This window comes from Triticum dicoccoides, chromosome 5A (assembly GCF_002162155.2).
Source record: "Triticum dicoccoides isolate Atlit2015 ecotype Zavitan chromosome 5A, WEW_v2.0, whole genome shotgun sequence".
In the NCBI taxonomy this organism is placed as follows: Eukaryota; Viridiplantae; Streptophyta; class Magnoliopsida; order Poales; family Poaceae; genus Triticum; species Triticum dicoccoides.
Window position 1 is genome coordinate 586,224,907 of NC_041388.1, and position 16,065 is coordinate 586,240,971.

General features: G+C 41.2%; 1 protein-coding gene across 1 annotated transcript in view; it reads left to right on the top strand.

The window, feature by feature from the left end:
- The first annotated feature begins 5,532 nt into the window (after positions 1-5,532).
- Positions 5,533-16,065, top strand: part of LOC119300070 (BTB/POZ and MATH domain-containing protein 2-like) — a 32,214-nt gene continuing 21,681 nt past the window's right edge. Inside the window, exons 1-2 of the mRNA XM_037577144.1 lie at positions 5,533-5,857; positions 10,569-10,592. Coding sequence (XP_037433041.1) covers positions 5,533-5,857; positions 10,569-10,592 — 349 coding nt within the window. The remainder of the gene's footprint in view (positions 5,858-10,568; positions 10,593-16,065) is intronic.

Genomic DNA, 16,065 nt, shown 5'->3' on the forward strand with positions numbered 1-16,065 from the left:
AATAAGCATTAAAATCTTCTTGCTTAGCCATAAATTTATCAAACTCATCTAAGCATGGGCTAGCAAATTTACTAAATGGGATTTCAGCTTTATCATATCTATAGAGAGAATTTACCTTTACTACCTGTGTCGGGTTATCAAGACCATGAGTTTCTTCAATAGGTGAAGGATTAAGACCATATGTTTCTTCAACAGGCGGTAAATTAAGACCATGTATTTCTTCAATAGGAGGTAAATTCTTAACATCTTCAGCTTTAATACCTTTTTCTTTCATAGATTTCTTTGCCTCTTGCATATCTTCAGGACTGAGAAATAGAATACCCCTCTTCTTCGGAGTTGGTTTAGGAGTAGGCTCAGGAATTGGCTCCGGAGGTGTACAATTATTTTTATTTGTCAACATATTATTCAATAGAATTTCAGCTTCATCCGGTGTTCTTTCCCTGAAAACAGAACCAACACAACTATCCGGGTAATCTCTGGAGGCATCGGTTAGTCCATTATAAAAGATATCAAGTATTTCATTTTTCTTAAGAGGATGATCAGGCAAAGCATTAAGTAATTGGAGAAGCCTCCCCCAAGCTTGTGGGAGACTCTCTTCTTCAATTTGCTCAAAATTATATATATCCCTTAAAGCAGCTTGTTTCTTATGAGCAGGGAAATATTTAGTAGAGAAGTAATAAATCATATCCTGGGGACTACGCACACAACCAGGATCAAGAGAATTAAACCATATCTTAGCTTCACCCTTTAATGAGAACGGAAATATTTTAAGGATATAAAAGTAGTGAGTTCTCTCATCTTTAGTGAACAGGGTGGCTATATCATTTAATTTAGTAAGATGTGCCACAACAGTTTCAGATTCATAGCCATGAAAAGGATCAGATTCAACCAAAGTAATTATATCAGTATCAACAGAGAATTCATAATCCTTATCGGATAGGTAAAGTAGCAAAAGCAGGGTCAGGTTTCATTCTAGCATTTAGAGATTGCTGATTCCATTTAGCTAATAACCTCTTGAGTTCGTATATATCTTTGTAAGCTAAAATAGCTAAAGAAGATTCTTTATCAAAAACATAACCCTGAGGAATAAACAGGCAAGTCTTCATCATCAATTTCATCAGTATTATCAGATTCAATATTTTCAATCTCTCTAGCCCTAGCAAGTTGTTCGTCAAGAAATTCACTAAGTGGCACAGTAGTATCAAGCATAGAAGTAGTTTTATCATAAGTATCATGTACAACAGAAGTAGCATCATCAATAACATGCGACATATCAGAACGAATAGCAGAAGCAGGTTTAGGTGTCTCAAGCTTACTCAAAACAGAAGGTGAATCAAGTGCGGAGCCAGATGGCAGTTCCTTACCTCCCCTCATAGTTGAGGGATAAATCTTAGTTCTCGGATCTTTCAAGTTCTTCATAATGATAAGCAGATATAAATCCCAAATGACTCAAAGAATAGAGCTATGCTCCCCGGCAACGGCGCCAGAAAATAGTCTTGATAACCCACAAGTATAGGGGATCGCAACAGTTTTCGAGGGTAGAGTATTCAACCCAAATTTATTGATTCGACACAATGGGAGCCAAAGAATATTCTCAAGTATTAGCAGCTGAGTTGTCAATTCAACCACACTTGGAAACTTAGTATCTGCAGCAAAGTGTTTAGTAGCAAAGTAATATGATAGTAGTGGTAACGGTAGCAAAAGGTAACGGTAGCAAAAGTAATGTTTTTGGTATTTTGTAGTGATGATAGCAATAGCAACAGAAAAGTAAATAAGCGAAGAACAATATATGGAAAGCTCGTAGGCAATGGATCAGTGATGGAGAATTATGCCAGATGCGGTTCATCATGTAACAGTCATAACCTAGGGTGACACAGAACTAGCTCTAGTTCATCAATGTAATGTAGGCATGTATTCCGAATATAGTCATACATGCTTATGGAAAAAAACTTGCATGACATCTTTTGTCCTACCCTCCCGTGGCAGCGGGGTCCTTACGGAAACTAAGGGATATTAAGGCCTCCTTTTAATAGAGTACCAGAACAAAGCATTAACACATAGTGAATACATGAACTCCTCAAACTACGGTCATCACCGGTAAGTATCCCGATTATTGTCACTTCGGGTTTAACGGATCATAACACATAATAGGTGACTATAGACTTGCAAGATAGGATCAAGAACACTCATATATTGATGAAAACATAATAGGTTCAGATCTGAAATCATGGCACTCAGGCCCTAGTGACAAGCATTAAGCATAGCAAAGTCATAGCAACATCAATCTTAGAACATAGTGGATACTAGGGATCAAACCCTAACAAAACTAACTCGATTACATGATAGATCCCATCCAACCCATCACCGTCCAACAAGCCTACGATGGAATTACTCACGCACGGCGGTGAGCATGATGAAATTGGTGATGGAGGATGGTTGATGATGATGATGGCGACGGATTCTCCTCTCCGGAGCCCCGAACGGTCTCCAGATCAGCCCTCCCGAGAGGTTTTAGGGCTTGGCGGCGGCTCCGTATCGTAAAACGCGATGAATTCTTCTCTCTGGTTTTTTTCTCCCCGAAACACAATATATAGAGTTGGAGTTGGAGTTGGAGGATCTCCAGGGGGCCCACGATGTAGGGGCGCATGCCCTAGGGGGGGCAGGCGCGCCCCCACCCTCGTGGGCAGGTGGTGGGCCCCCTGGCCTTCATCTTTTGCAAGGATTTTTTATATTTTCCAAAAAGTTGTTCCGTGAAGTTTCAGGTCATTCCGAGAACTTTTGTTTCTGCACATAAATAACACCATGGTAATTCTGCTGAAAACAGCATCAGTCTGGGTTAGTTCCATTCAAATCATGCAAGTTAGAGTCCAAAACAAGGGCAAAAGTGTTTGGAAAAGTAGATACAACAGAGACATATCACTCATATTCCCCATACACTTCATCCACATCAGTGTCTCCTTCAAATGAAGGAGCGGGTCCTCTCTCTGCCTCTCAAATCATTAAGCCTGTTAAGAAAGTCCTCATCTCCATCCAGATCAGAACCATCTTCAGTTAAAAGCACTGGTAGTTTTTACTTAACCATTTGAACATGCTTAGCTGCCTCCTTATGTTTCCTAAAGTTCTCAATCTTGGTTCTCCTCTTTAGCTCCATTAGTGTCTCCTGCTCATCTTGCTCCCTAGCAATATCTAAGTTTGTGCTCTGTTGTGTGGAAAAGAACTGAAGTGGCTCTCACTGCCTCTTTTTATTTAATTTCTCAGGTGATCTGAATAGAACTCCAGAAGGATTGACTTCATAGACAGGTTTTTCTCCTAATTGACTCAAAGGAACCTGCTCCTCATACAAATATCCTGAATTCAAATATGCAGGTCTTGGATCAGTGGCCCTAATCACTGTCAAATTCACTACATTCTGATCGTTATTAGCAATATGGTCAAGCATTTCATCCACCTTGTCATCATCAAAAATTTCTTCCAATCCTGCAATACCCACACCAGGCTCCCTCACAAAGTAAATGTAATCATTCAGCCCATATCCCTCTGTCTCTATTAATGCTACCAAATTGTGATATGTGATGTCTGAAATGCAGAGGGATCTCTCCAAGTTGTCTCTTTCATGGAAGTGCATTCTAACTTCCCAAATAGCATCGTCCAAACTAGACAACAAGATAATACAACAATTCTAATTAACATTGCATAATTACTATACAAAAGTTCATAGTAATATACTCTAACTAACACTGCATATTAACAAAAAGTATAATATTTTGCTCTTATTGGCACTGCTCTAATTAACCTTACAAAGCTACATATCAACTTAAAAAAATTAATATGACATTACAAATTAATATGAGTCTATGACAGTGGGCTATTCCCCTCCCCCTCCCCCAAAATCCGATATAGTGTTTCAGTACCCAAGCTAGGGTTTAATAGTGCAAATCAAAATAACCACACATACATACAGCCCAAGATCTAGCCGCCGAATCCTAACCCTAACTCTAACCCTAACCCTAGAATCTGTACAAATTGAGGGAAACTTACTAGACGCCGCTGAATGACGAGCCCCACCGTTGGCTTTCCGTCGGATCCGCCTTCACGGCCCTAGCCCAAGATCTAGCCGCCATGAACTCGAGCGAGTGCTGGGGCCTGGGGTTGGGGCTGTCCGAAGGGGCACCGGGGTTTGAGCTGTCGCAGAGATCCGCCTCTAGTGGCATGTCATCTCCGCCACCGGCAGGCCCACCGCAGTCGCCGCTACCACTCGCCGTCGCCATGTCTGAGAGAAGAGGGTGCGGGGGAGGGAAATAGATGGAGAAGAGCTAGCTGGGAGGGACCGGTCAAAAGGGTTCCAGCTCGAACCGGCCCGCGCACGGCGTCTAATGGTGTCTAACGAGTCAAACGGATGAACAGTTATGCCACATCGACAAAAGCGGGTCCCACCTGTCATAATCCCACTTAAAATGACCGAACCGAGCGACTTGTGGTTTCTGCAAAAAATTAGCCTGGTAATTAGTGTTTTGGGCACAAAACTAGAGACTTGTCATTTCTGCAACCCTGGCCTTCAATGTCTATGTTTTTTTGCAATTCACTCCCTGAACTACTATCTTACACGCAGATATGCTATTCAGGTCAGGTGTTCCTCCCAGCGCAAATGACAGCCTACTAACACACACAAAATAGGACTAGGCACCACCCAAAGCAAAAGCCTCAGACGCTCTCGCTGCAGGGGCATCACCCACATATTCTTCTGCCTAGAAGGTTCCATCCAAAATTCCAAATCTTCTGTTGTAGACCCCCCACAGCACCTCCCTCATCTTTAGCACGCCGTCCTCACTTACGCTTCTATCTTGGGTTTCTGCAATATACTCCAAGATGTCAACAAAGAGCAGAGTTTGAAAACCATAGAAGAAGGATCATCAGGGAATATTTTATCAAAACAAGCTCTATTTTTAGTTTTCCACAAAATCCAACAAATCGCCACACCCCAATAAGCACCAGACGCCTTTGACTTCTAGGGAAGGATCTGGTCCAATCGCCAAGCATGTCGGCCACTCCATCAGGAGGTCTAGACAAATCAAAGGCACAAATCATCACTTGCCATATGTATCTGGACAAACTACATTGGAACATCAGGCGATCAATATTCTCTTTGCCACCACAAAAGTGGCATTCCTCATTTCCAGTCCATCCTCTCTTCATTAGATTATCTTTCGTCAGAATACTCTTTTTGATCATCAACCATAAAAAGATTCTAATCTTTAATGGCATTCTAAGTTTCCAAATCCCTCTAAACCCAGCAAGGGGATATGATTTGAGAAACATAAACACTCCTTCACCACAAACTTCTTTTTCTTATTAAGCATCCAAATCACCCTGTCATTCTCATCTTTCTGCTCAACCTCCCCCACCAAGCTTTTTATCTCCTCCCACTGTGCCAAAATTTCCTCATGGATAGCTCTCCTGGAAGTCATAGTATCCCAACCTTCCTCCACAACTCTTTTCACAGTCACCATTTTACTAAAGGTAATACTATATAGTATGGGAAAAACTTCAGCAAGTTTTCTATTCCCGATCCACACATCTTCCCAGAACAAAGTTTTGACCCCATTCCCAACCTCTCTCCTCGTAAGGGCAACAAAGAAGTCTTTGACTTTCATCAGCCTTGCTAGAAATGTGAGTTACAGTCCCAACGGGGCCGAGTCCAATAACACCGATTACATATCCTTGTATCTCACACTCGCTGATACCATCACTGAGGCCGAGGCCATGAAGGCACAAGCCAAGTTCAGCTTACTCGACCGACATGGGAAGCCGGTGCCGCTCTATACCCATAGTACCATGTTAGAAGGGAGAGAGGAGTTTGGTGGAATTGTTCATTGTATTGCTTGAGCCTCGTGGGCATATATATAGGAGTACAATGACCAACTTGGAGTACAAGACAAGGCAGGACCAAATCCTAGTCTATCCTATACTTCCTAATAATCTTATACTCAACATCCGCCCGCAGTCACAACGGTAGCGATGCAGACGGTGAGACTGGAGAAGAATCCGAAGGCAAGCCGACGGACACCCCCCACAGTCATAACGGTCGATGCATCGCGGAAGTCGCGGCTGGATTGGAAACCTGACGGGATTGCTCAAGCAAGGTGGTAGCCCTTTGTGCCGTTTGTCGAGGTAGCCAAGAGTGTGTGTGGTGGAGCCGTGGTCGAGGTAGCCGTGCGAAGAATGCCGTGGTCGATGTCGATTCGGGGTGACCAGTGTCGAGGAAGTCCTTCTGAAGCCGCGGGCACAAGGAGGCGCCGAGTTAACATGGGCGCAGTGGTGTCGAAGTAGTGGTGCGCCGGAAAGAAGACGTTGTTGACAACGCACCACGTCGGGGTTACCAAGCTCAGGGACACATCGTAGACGAAGGCACGCACCGGTGTTGCCAGCACCGAGCATGCGTAGATGGACGAAGAAGAAGTTGACGAAACACCGCACCAGGCTTACCAGGCTCGGGGACACATCATGGACGAAGGCACGCTTTGGTGTTGCCAGCACCGGGCATGCGTAGACTGGGACCTGCACGAGCTGTATGTCATTTAGAGGAACTCGGAGAAGACAGCAGAGAAGGACTCAATGACAGTTGTGGTGCCAATCAGCGCGGGGCCGATGTCTCCCGTGGGTGTCGAAGTAGAAGAAGTGCTCGGGGTAGATGACGGCGACGCTGGCGACGGGCTGGTGCTGGACAAAGACGATGAAGGTGGACGGGCGGCGGTGGCATCTACGGGGGTAGCGGCGGCGACGGCCAAAGAAGAGCGGCGGCGGCTAGGTTAGGAGTGCGGTGGCGGTGCTCGAAGTAGGCGAAGAACCCTGACTGCATGACGAAGACCGATGCGGACGGTGGTGTTCCCGCGCCAAGGGATACGGCGCAGCGCATACCACGGGAGGTCGATAGGCGGTGACTGATACGTCTCCAACGTATCTATAATTTGATGAAGTATTCATGCTATTATATTATCCATCTTAGATGTTTTATATGCATTTATATGCTATTTTATATGATTTTTGGGACTAACCTATTAACCTAGAGCCCAGTGCCAGTTTCTATTTTCCCTTGTTTTTTAGTATTGCAGAAAAAGGAATACCAAACGAAGTCCAATTGACGTGCCAATTTTTGATGATTTTTTATGGACCAAAAGAAGCCCCCGGAGTAAAAGACTTGGACCAGAAGAGTCCCAAGCCGTCCACGAGGGTGGGGGCACGCCCCACCCCCTGGGTGTGGGCCCCCATCTCATGGACGACTTGGAGACCCCCTGACGTGAAACCGATGCCAAAAATTCCTATAAATAGAGAAACCCCTAGAAAATAACCTAGATCAGAAGTCCCGCTGCTGCAGGCCTCTTTAGCCACGAGAACTCAATTTAGGCCCTATCTGGCACCCGGCCGAAGGGGGCCATCATCACCGGAGGGCATGGAGGAGGATCCCGGAGGGTCCATCATCACCATAAAGGCCAAGGACCAGAGGGAGAACCTCTCCCGATCCAGGGGAGGCCATGGAGGAGGAAGCACAAAGGGGAGAACCTCTCCTCCTCTCTCTTGGTGGCACCGGAGTGCCATCAAGAGGGGAATCATCGCCACGGTGATCATCTTCATCAACATCACCATCATCATCACCATCCTCATCTCTTTTACGCGGTCCACTCTCCCGCACCCTGCTGTAATCCCTACTTGAACATGGCGCTTTATGCCACATATTATGATCCAATGACGTGTTGCCATCCTATGATGTTTTGGGTAGATATCCTTTATCTTTGGGTTGATTGATGATCTAGATTGGTACGAGTTTTATGTTTTATTTTGGTGTCGTCCTATTGTGCCCTCCATGTCGCACAAGCATGAGGGATTCCCATTGTAGGGTGTTGCAATACGTTCATGATTCACTTATAGTGGGTTGCTTGAGTGATAGAAGCATAAACCCGAGTAAGGGGGTTGTTGTGTATGGGATAAAGGGGACTTGATGCTTTAATGCTATGGTTGGGTTTTACCTTAATGATCTTTAGTAGTTGTGGATGCTTGCTAGAGTTCCAATCGTAAGTGCATATGATCCAAGAAGAGAAAGTATGTTAGCTTATGCCTCTCCCTCATATGAAATTGCAATGACGACTATCGGTCTTGTTAACAATTGCCTAGGACAATTCTGCACACCGACCCATCATTATTCCACACTCATTGTTTATAATATTTAGTAATATATTCTAACTTTATGATAACAACACCTAATTTCATATTTTAGCTCTCCAATATCATGCAAAGTTATCCTCTTCATACCCACAATGTAGTTTTATTTCTCGTTTCTAGTTGGAAGCAAACGTTTGGTGTACGTAGAGTCGTATCAGTGGCAGAGAGGGCTTGAGAGAATATTGATCTTACCTTTAGCTCCTTGTGGGTTCACACTCCATACTTATCACTTCCACCTTTATGAATTGCTAAGATGATTCCCTGCACTTGGGGATTATCAAGCTCTTTTCTGGCGCTGTTGCCGGGGAGCAATAGCGTGGGGTTGATATTCTTGTGTATGCCTGTTTTCTTTCTTCACTAAGTAGATTTTGTTTTTCCCTTTTTATTTCTGCTAGTTGTGGGTGAAACATACAAAAAAATGAAATAATGAAAATACAAAAAAATTACTTGCCTCTCATTCCTAAGAAGTTTTTCAATAAGAGAATTGATTGGAAGGTTTTGCATTGGAGAAGTGAGGGTCAACCTTGAACACTTGTGTTCATGCTCATGGAAACAATGTAAAAAAAATTCATGGAAGCTTCTCTGAAAATAATTATCCCCTTGTATATATCCATTGTATTATAAAAATAATGTACCAAGCCTTGGTTTTAGGATGATTAGATTGCTTGTTTACTTTGTTCAGTACAAAAATAGAAACTTTGGCTGCAGCGCGTGATTTTACATTTTTTTTACTGGAAAGTCAAATGGGTCTGAAACTTTTTGCACATTACTTCTGTACAAATTTTTTAAATTTTCATATTTGTTTAGAATTTTTTGGAGTTAGAGAAGTATACTAAACTTCCAGATTACTACAGACTGACCTGTTTTTGACAGATTATGTTTTCTATGTGTTGATCGCTTATTTTGATGAATCTATGGGTAGTATCGAGGGGTATGAACCATGGTGAAGTTGGAATACAGTATTGATGTCTACTATGCAACCTTCTTCTTGTAGACGTTGTTGGGCCTCCAAGTGCAGAGGTTTGTAGGACAGTAGCAAATTTCCCTCAAATGGATGACCTAAGGTTTATCAATCCGTGGGAGGCGTAGGTTGAAGATGGTCTCTCTTAAACAACCTTGCAACCAAATACTCCCTCTGTTCCTTATTGTAAGGTGTATTAGTTTTTCAAAAAGTCAACCATTGTCTATGTTTGACCAACTTTATAGCAAAATCTATAAAGATTTAGAATACCGAATATGTAAAATATAAAAATATATTTCATAGTGAATCTAGTGACAATGATTTGGTGTTCTAGACATTGATAATTTTGTCTAAAAACATGGTCAAAGTTAGAGAAGTTTGACATTTTGAAAAAATAATACATCTTATATTGATGAACGAAGGGAGTAACAAAGAGTCTCTTGTGTCCCCAACACACCCAATACAATGGTAAATTGCATAGGTGCACTAGTTCGGCGAAGAGATGGTCATACAAGTGCAATATGGATGATAGATATGGGTATTTGTAATCTGAAAATATAAAAACAGCAAGGTAACTAATGATAATAGTGAGTGTAAACGGTATTGCAATGCTAGGAAACAAGGCCTAGGGTTCATACTTTCACTAGTGCAAGTTCTCTCAACAATAATAACACAATTGGATCATATAACTATCCCTCAAAATGCAACAAAGATTCACTCCAAAGTCACTAATAGAGGAGAACAAACGAAGAGATTATGGTAGGGTACGGAACCACCTCAAAGTTATCCTTTCTGATCGATCTATTTAAGAGTCCGTAGTAAAATAACATGAAGCTATTCTTTCCGTTCGATATATCATAGAGTTCGTACTAGAATAACAGCTTCAGATACAAATCAACCAAAACCCTAATGTCACCTAGATACTCCAATGTCACCTCAAGTATCCGTGGGTATGATTATACGATATGCATCACACAATCTCAGATTTATCTATTCAACCAACACAAAGAACTTCAAAGAGTGCCCCAAAGATTCTACCGGAGAGTCAAGATGAAAACGTGTGCCAACCTCTATGCATAAGTTCACGGAACTCGCAAGTTGATCACCAAAACATACATCAAGTGGATCGCGTGATATCCCATTGTCACCACAGATAAGTGATACGTCTCCAACGTATCTATAATTTTTGTTTGTTCCATGCTATTATATTATCAACTTTGGATGTTTTATATGCATTTATATGCTATTTTATATGATTTTTGGTACTAACCTATTAACCTAGAACCCAATGCCAGTATCAGTTTTTTCCTTGTTTTAGAGTATCGCAGAAAAGGAAAATCAAACGGAATCTAATTGACATGAAACTTCATGGAACTTATTTTTGGAACGGAAGCAATCCAGAAGACTTGGGGTTTACGTAAGGGAAGCAACGAGGAAGGCACGAGGCAGGGGGCGCGCCCTCCACCCTCGTGGGCTCCTCGTGGCTCCCCTAACGTATTTCTTCCTTCTATATATACCAATATACCCTAAAACCATCGGGGAGCATAATAGATCGGGAGTTCCGCTGCCAGAAGCCTCCGTAGCCACCAAAAACCAATCTAGAGCCGTTCCGGCTCCCTACCGGAGGGGGAATCCCTCTCCGGTGGCCATCTTCATCATCCCGGCGCACCCTCGGGGCTGAGGGTATGTACCAGTAGCTATGTGTTTGATCTCTCTCTCTCTCTCATGTTCTTGAGGTGGTACGATCTTGATGTATCGCGAGCTTTGTTGTTATAGTTGGATCTTATGATGTTTCTCCCCCTCTACTCTCTTGTAATGGATTGAGTTTTCCCTTTGAAGTTATCTTATAGGATTGAGTCTTTTAGGATTTGAGGACACTTGATGTATGTCTTGCGTGGGATACCCGTGGTGACAATGGGGTATTCTATTGATCCACTTGATGTATGTTTTGGTGATCAACTTGCGGGTTCTCCCCATGAACCTATGCATAGGGGTTGGCACACGTTTTCGTCTTGACTCTCCAGTAGAATCTTTAGGGCACTCTTTAAAGTACTTTGTGTTGGTTTGAATAGATGAATCTGAGATTGTGTGATGCATATCGTATAATCATACCCACAGATAATTGAGGTGATATTGGAGTATCTAGGTGACATTAGGGTTTTGGTTGATTTGTGTCTTAAGGTGTTATTCTAGTAGGAACTCTATGATAGATTGAACGGAAAGAATAGCTTCATGTTATTTTACTATGGACTCTTGAATAGATCGATCAGAAAGGATAACTTTGAGGTGGTTTCATACCCTACCATAATCTCTTCGTTTGTTCTCCTCTATTGGTAACTTTGGAGTGACTCTTTGTTGCATGTTGAGGGATAGTTATATGATCCAATTATGTTATTATTGTTGAGAGAACTTGCACTATTGAAAGTATGAACCCTAGGCCTTGTTTCCTAGCATTGCAATATCGTTTGTGCTCACTTTCACCATTAGTTACGTTGCTGTTTTTTTATTTTCAGATTACAAAAACATATATCTATTATCCATATACCACTTGTATCACCATCTCTTCGCTGAACTAGTGCACCTATACAATTTACCATTGTATTGGGTGTGTTGGGGACACAAGAGACTCTTTGTTATTTGGTTGAAGGGTTGCTTGAGAGAGACCATCTTCATCCTACGCCTCCTACGGATTGATAAACCTTAGGTCATCCACTAGAGGGAAATTTGCTACTATCCTACAAACCTCTGAACTTGGAGGCCCAACAACGTCTACAAGAACAAGGTTGTGTAGTAGACATCAATAAGCACATGCAAGACGTACATCAAGTGTTCTCAAATCCTTAAAGACTCAATCCGATAAGATAACTTCAAAGGGAAAACTCAATCCATTACAAGAGAGTAGAGGGGGAGAAAACATCATAAGATCCAACTATAATAGCAAAGCTCGCGATACATCAATATCATACCACCTCAAGAACACGAGAGAGAGAGAGAGGGAGAGAGAGAGATCAAACACATAGCTACTGGTACATACCCTCAGCCCCGAGGGTGGACTACTCCCTCCTCGTCATGGAGAGAACCGGGATGATGAAGATGGCCACTGAGAGGGATTACCCCCCCCCCGGCAGGGTGATGGAACGGGTCTAGATTGGTTTTCGGTGGCTACGGAGGTGGCTAGAGGAACTCCCGATCTATTTTGCTCTTTGATGTTTTTAGGGTATATTGATGTATATAGGTGAAAGAAGTCGGTCAGGGGAGCCACGAGGGGCCCATTAGGGTGGGGGCGCGCCCTGGGGGGCAGGCACGCCTCCCTGCCTCGTGGCCACCTTGAAGATTGCTTGACGTATACTCCAAGTCTCCTGGATTGCTTCCGTTCCAAAAATAACTCTCCCGAAGGTTTCATTCCATTTGGACTCCGTTTGATATTCCTTTTCTTCGAAACACTGAAATAGGCAAGAAAACAACAATTTGGGCTGGGCCTCCGGTTAATAGGTTAGTCCCAAAAATAGTATAAAAGTGTATAATAAAGCCCATAAACATCCAAAACAGATAATATAATAGCATGGAACAATCAAAAAATATAGATACGTTGGAGACGTATCAGCATCCCCAAGCTTAATTCCGGCTCGTCCTCGAGTAGGTAAATGATAAAAACAGAATTTTTGATGTGGAATGCTTTCTAGAATATTCTTTAATGTAATTTTATTTATTGTGGCAAGAATATTCAGATCCATAAGATTCAAGACAAAAGTTTAATATTGACATAAAAATAAAAATACTTCAAACATACTAACAAAGTAATCATGTCTTCTCAAAATAACATGGCCAAAGAAAGCTATCCCTACAAAATCATATAGTCTGGCTATGCTCTATCTTCATCACACAAAATATTTAAATCATGCACAACCCCGATGACAAGCCAAGCAATTGTTTCATACTTTTGATGTTCTCAAACTTTTTCAATCTTCATGCAATACATGAGCATGAGCCAAGGATATAGCACTATAGGTGGAATAGAATGGTGGTTGTGGAGAAGACAAAGAGGAGAAGATAGTCTCACATCAACTAGGCATATCAACGGGCTATTGAGATGCCCATCAATAGATATCAATGTGAGTGAGTAGGGATTGCTATGCAACGGATGCACTAGAGCTATAAGTGTATGAAAGCTCAACAAAAGAAACTAAGTGGGTGTGCATCCAACTTGCTTGCTCACGAAGACCTAGGGCAATTTGAGGAAGCCCATCATTGGAATATACAAGCCAAGTTCTATAATGTAAAATTCCCACTAGTTTATGAAAGTGACAACATAGGAGACTCTCTATCATGAAGATCATGGTGCTACTTTGAAGCACAAGTGTGGTAAAAGGATAGTAGCATTGCCCCTTCTCTCTTTTTCTCTCATTTTTTTGTTTTTCTTTTTTTATTTGGGCATTTTCTTTTTTTAATCTTTTTTTTATATTTTTCGTCCAGAGTCTCATCCCGACTTGTGGGGGAATCATAGTCTCCATCATCCTTTCCTCACATGGGACAATGCTCTAATAATGATGATCATCACACTTTTATTTACTTACAACTCAAGAATTACAACTCAATACTTAGAACAAAATATGACTCTATGTGAATGCCTCCGGCGGTGTACCGGGATGTGCAATGATGCATGAGTGACATGTATGAAAGAATTATGAACGGTGGCTTTGCCACAAATACGATGTCAACTACATGATCATGCAAAGCAATATGACAATGATGAAGCATGTCATAATAACGGAATGGTGGAAAGTTGCATGGCAATATATCTCGGAATGGCTATGGAAATGCCATAATAGGTAGGTATGGTGGCTGTTTTGAGGAAGGTATATGGTGGGTTTATGGTACCGGCGAAAGTTGTGCGGTACTAGAGAGGCTAGCAATGGTGGAAGGGTGAGGGTGCGTATAATCCATGGACTCAACATTAGTCATAAATAACTCACATACTTATTGAAAAAATCTATTAGTTATCGAAACAAAGTACTACGTGCATGCTCCTAGGGGGATAGATTGGTAGGAAAAGACCATCGCTCGTCCCCGACCGCCACTCATAAGGAAGACAATCAATAAATAAATCATGCTCCGACTTCATGACATAACGGTTCACCATACGTGCATGCTATGGGAATCACAAACTTCAACACAAGTATTCTCAAATTCACAACTACTCAACTAGCATGACTCTAATATCACCATCTCCATATCTCAAAACAATTATCAAGTATCAAACTTCTCATAGTATTCAATGCACTTCTATGAAAGTTTTTATATTCCTAAATGCAAATTTCCATGTTGTTTAAGACTCTCAAAATAATATAAGTGAAGCATGAGGGTTCATACATTTCTATAAAATAAAACCAGCACCATGCTCTAAAAAGATATAAGTGATGCACTAGAGCAACAACAAACTACTCCGAAAGATATAAGTGAAGATCAATGAGTAGTCAAATAATTATGCAACTATGTGAAGACTCTCTAAAATTTAAGAATTTCAGATCTTGGTATTTTATTCAAACATCAAGCAAAACTAAATAAAATAAAATTACGCTCCAAGCAAAACACATATCATGTGGTAAATAAAAATATAGCTCCAAGTAAAGTTACCGATGAACGAAGACGAAAGAGGGGATGCCTTCCGGGGCATCCCCAAGCTTAGGCTCTTGGTTGTCCTTGAATATTACATTGGTGTTCCTTGGGCATCCCCAAGCTTAGGCTCTTGCCACTCCTTATTCCATAGTCCATCGAATCTTTACCCAAATCTTGAAAACTTCACAACAAAAAACTTAACAGAAAACTTATAAGCTCCGTTAGTATAAGAAAATAAATCACCACTTAGGTACTGTTGTTAACTCATTCTAAATTCATATTGGTGTAATATCTATGGTATTCCAACTTCTCTATGGTTCATAACCTCCGATACTACTCATAGATTCATCAAAATAAGCAAACAACACATAGAAAAACAGAATCTGTCAAAAACAGAACAGTCTGTAGTAATGTGTAGGTTCCGAATACTACTGTAACTCCAAAAATCCTGAGAAATTATGAAGTCCTAGGAAATTTGTTTATTGATCTACTGCAGTTGGAATTGGTAATTTATCGCTTTCGGGTAAAAAATGAAAATTATTCTCGTGAGCGCATACTTTCTGTTTTTTACAGCAAGATCAAATAACAATCACCCAAGAAGATCCTAAAGGCTTTACTTGGCACAAACACTAATTAACATAAAACCGCATATAACCAGAGGCTAGATGAATTATTTATTACTAAACACGAATAAAAAGCAAGGGACAAAAATAAAAATTTGGGTTGCCTCCCAACAAGCGCTATCGTTTAACGCCCTTAGCTAGGCACGATGATTTCAATGATGCTCACATAAAAGATAAGAATTGTAACATAAAGAGAGCATCATGAATAATATGACTAGCACATTTAAGTGTAACACACTTACTATGCATAGGGATTTTGTGAGCAAACAACTTGTGGGAACCATAATCAACTAGCATAGGAAGGCAAAACAAGCACAACTTTAAAACTTTAAGCACATAGAGAGGAAACTTGATATTATTGCAATTCATAAAAGCATATATTCCCCCCTCATAATAAATTTCAGTAGCATCATGAATAAATTCAACAATATAACCATAACATAAGGCATCCGTTTCATGATCTACAAGCATAGAAAATTTACTACTCTCCACATAGGCAAAATTCTTCTCATTCGGAATAGTGGGAGTATCATAAGAAACTCGAATACTACAAATTGTTCCACATTAAAAGAGTAATATTCAGTAAAAGGGTAATCATAATCATGACAAGTTTTAATATAATCATCACTACTTTTTATAGCATACGTGTCA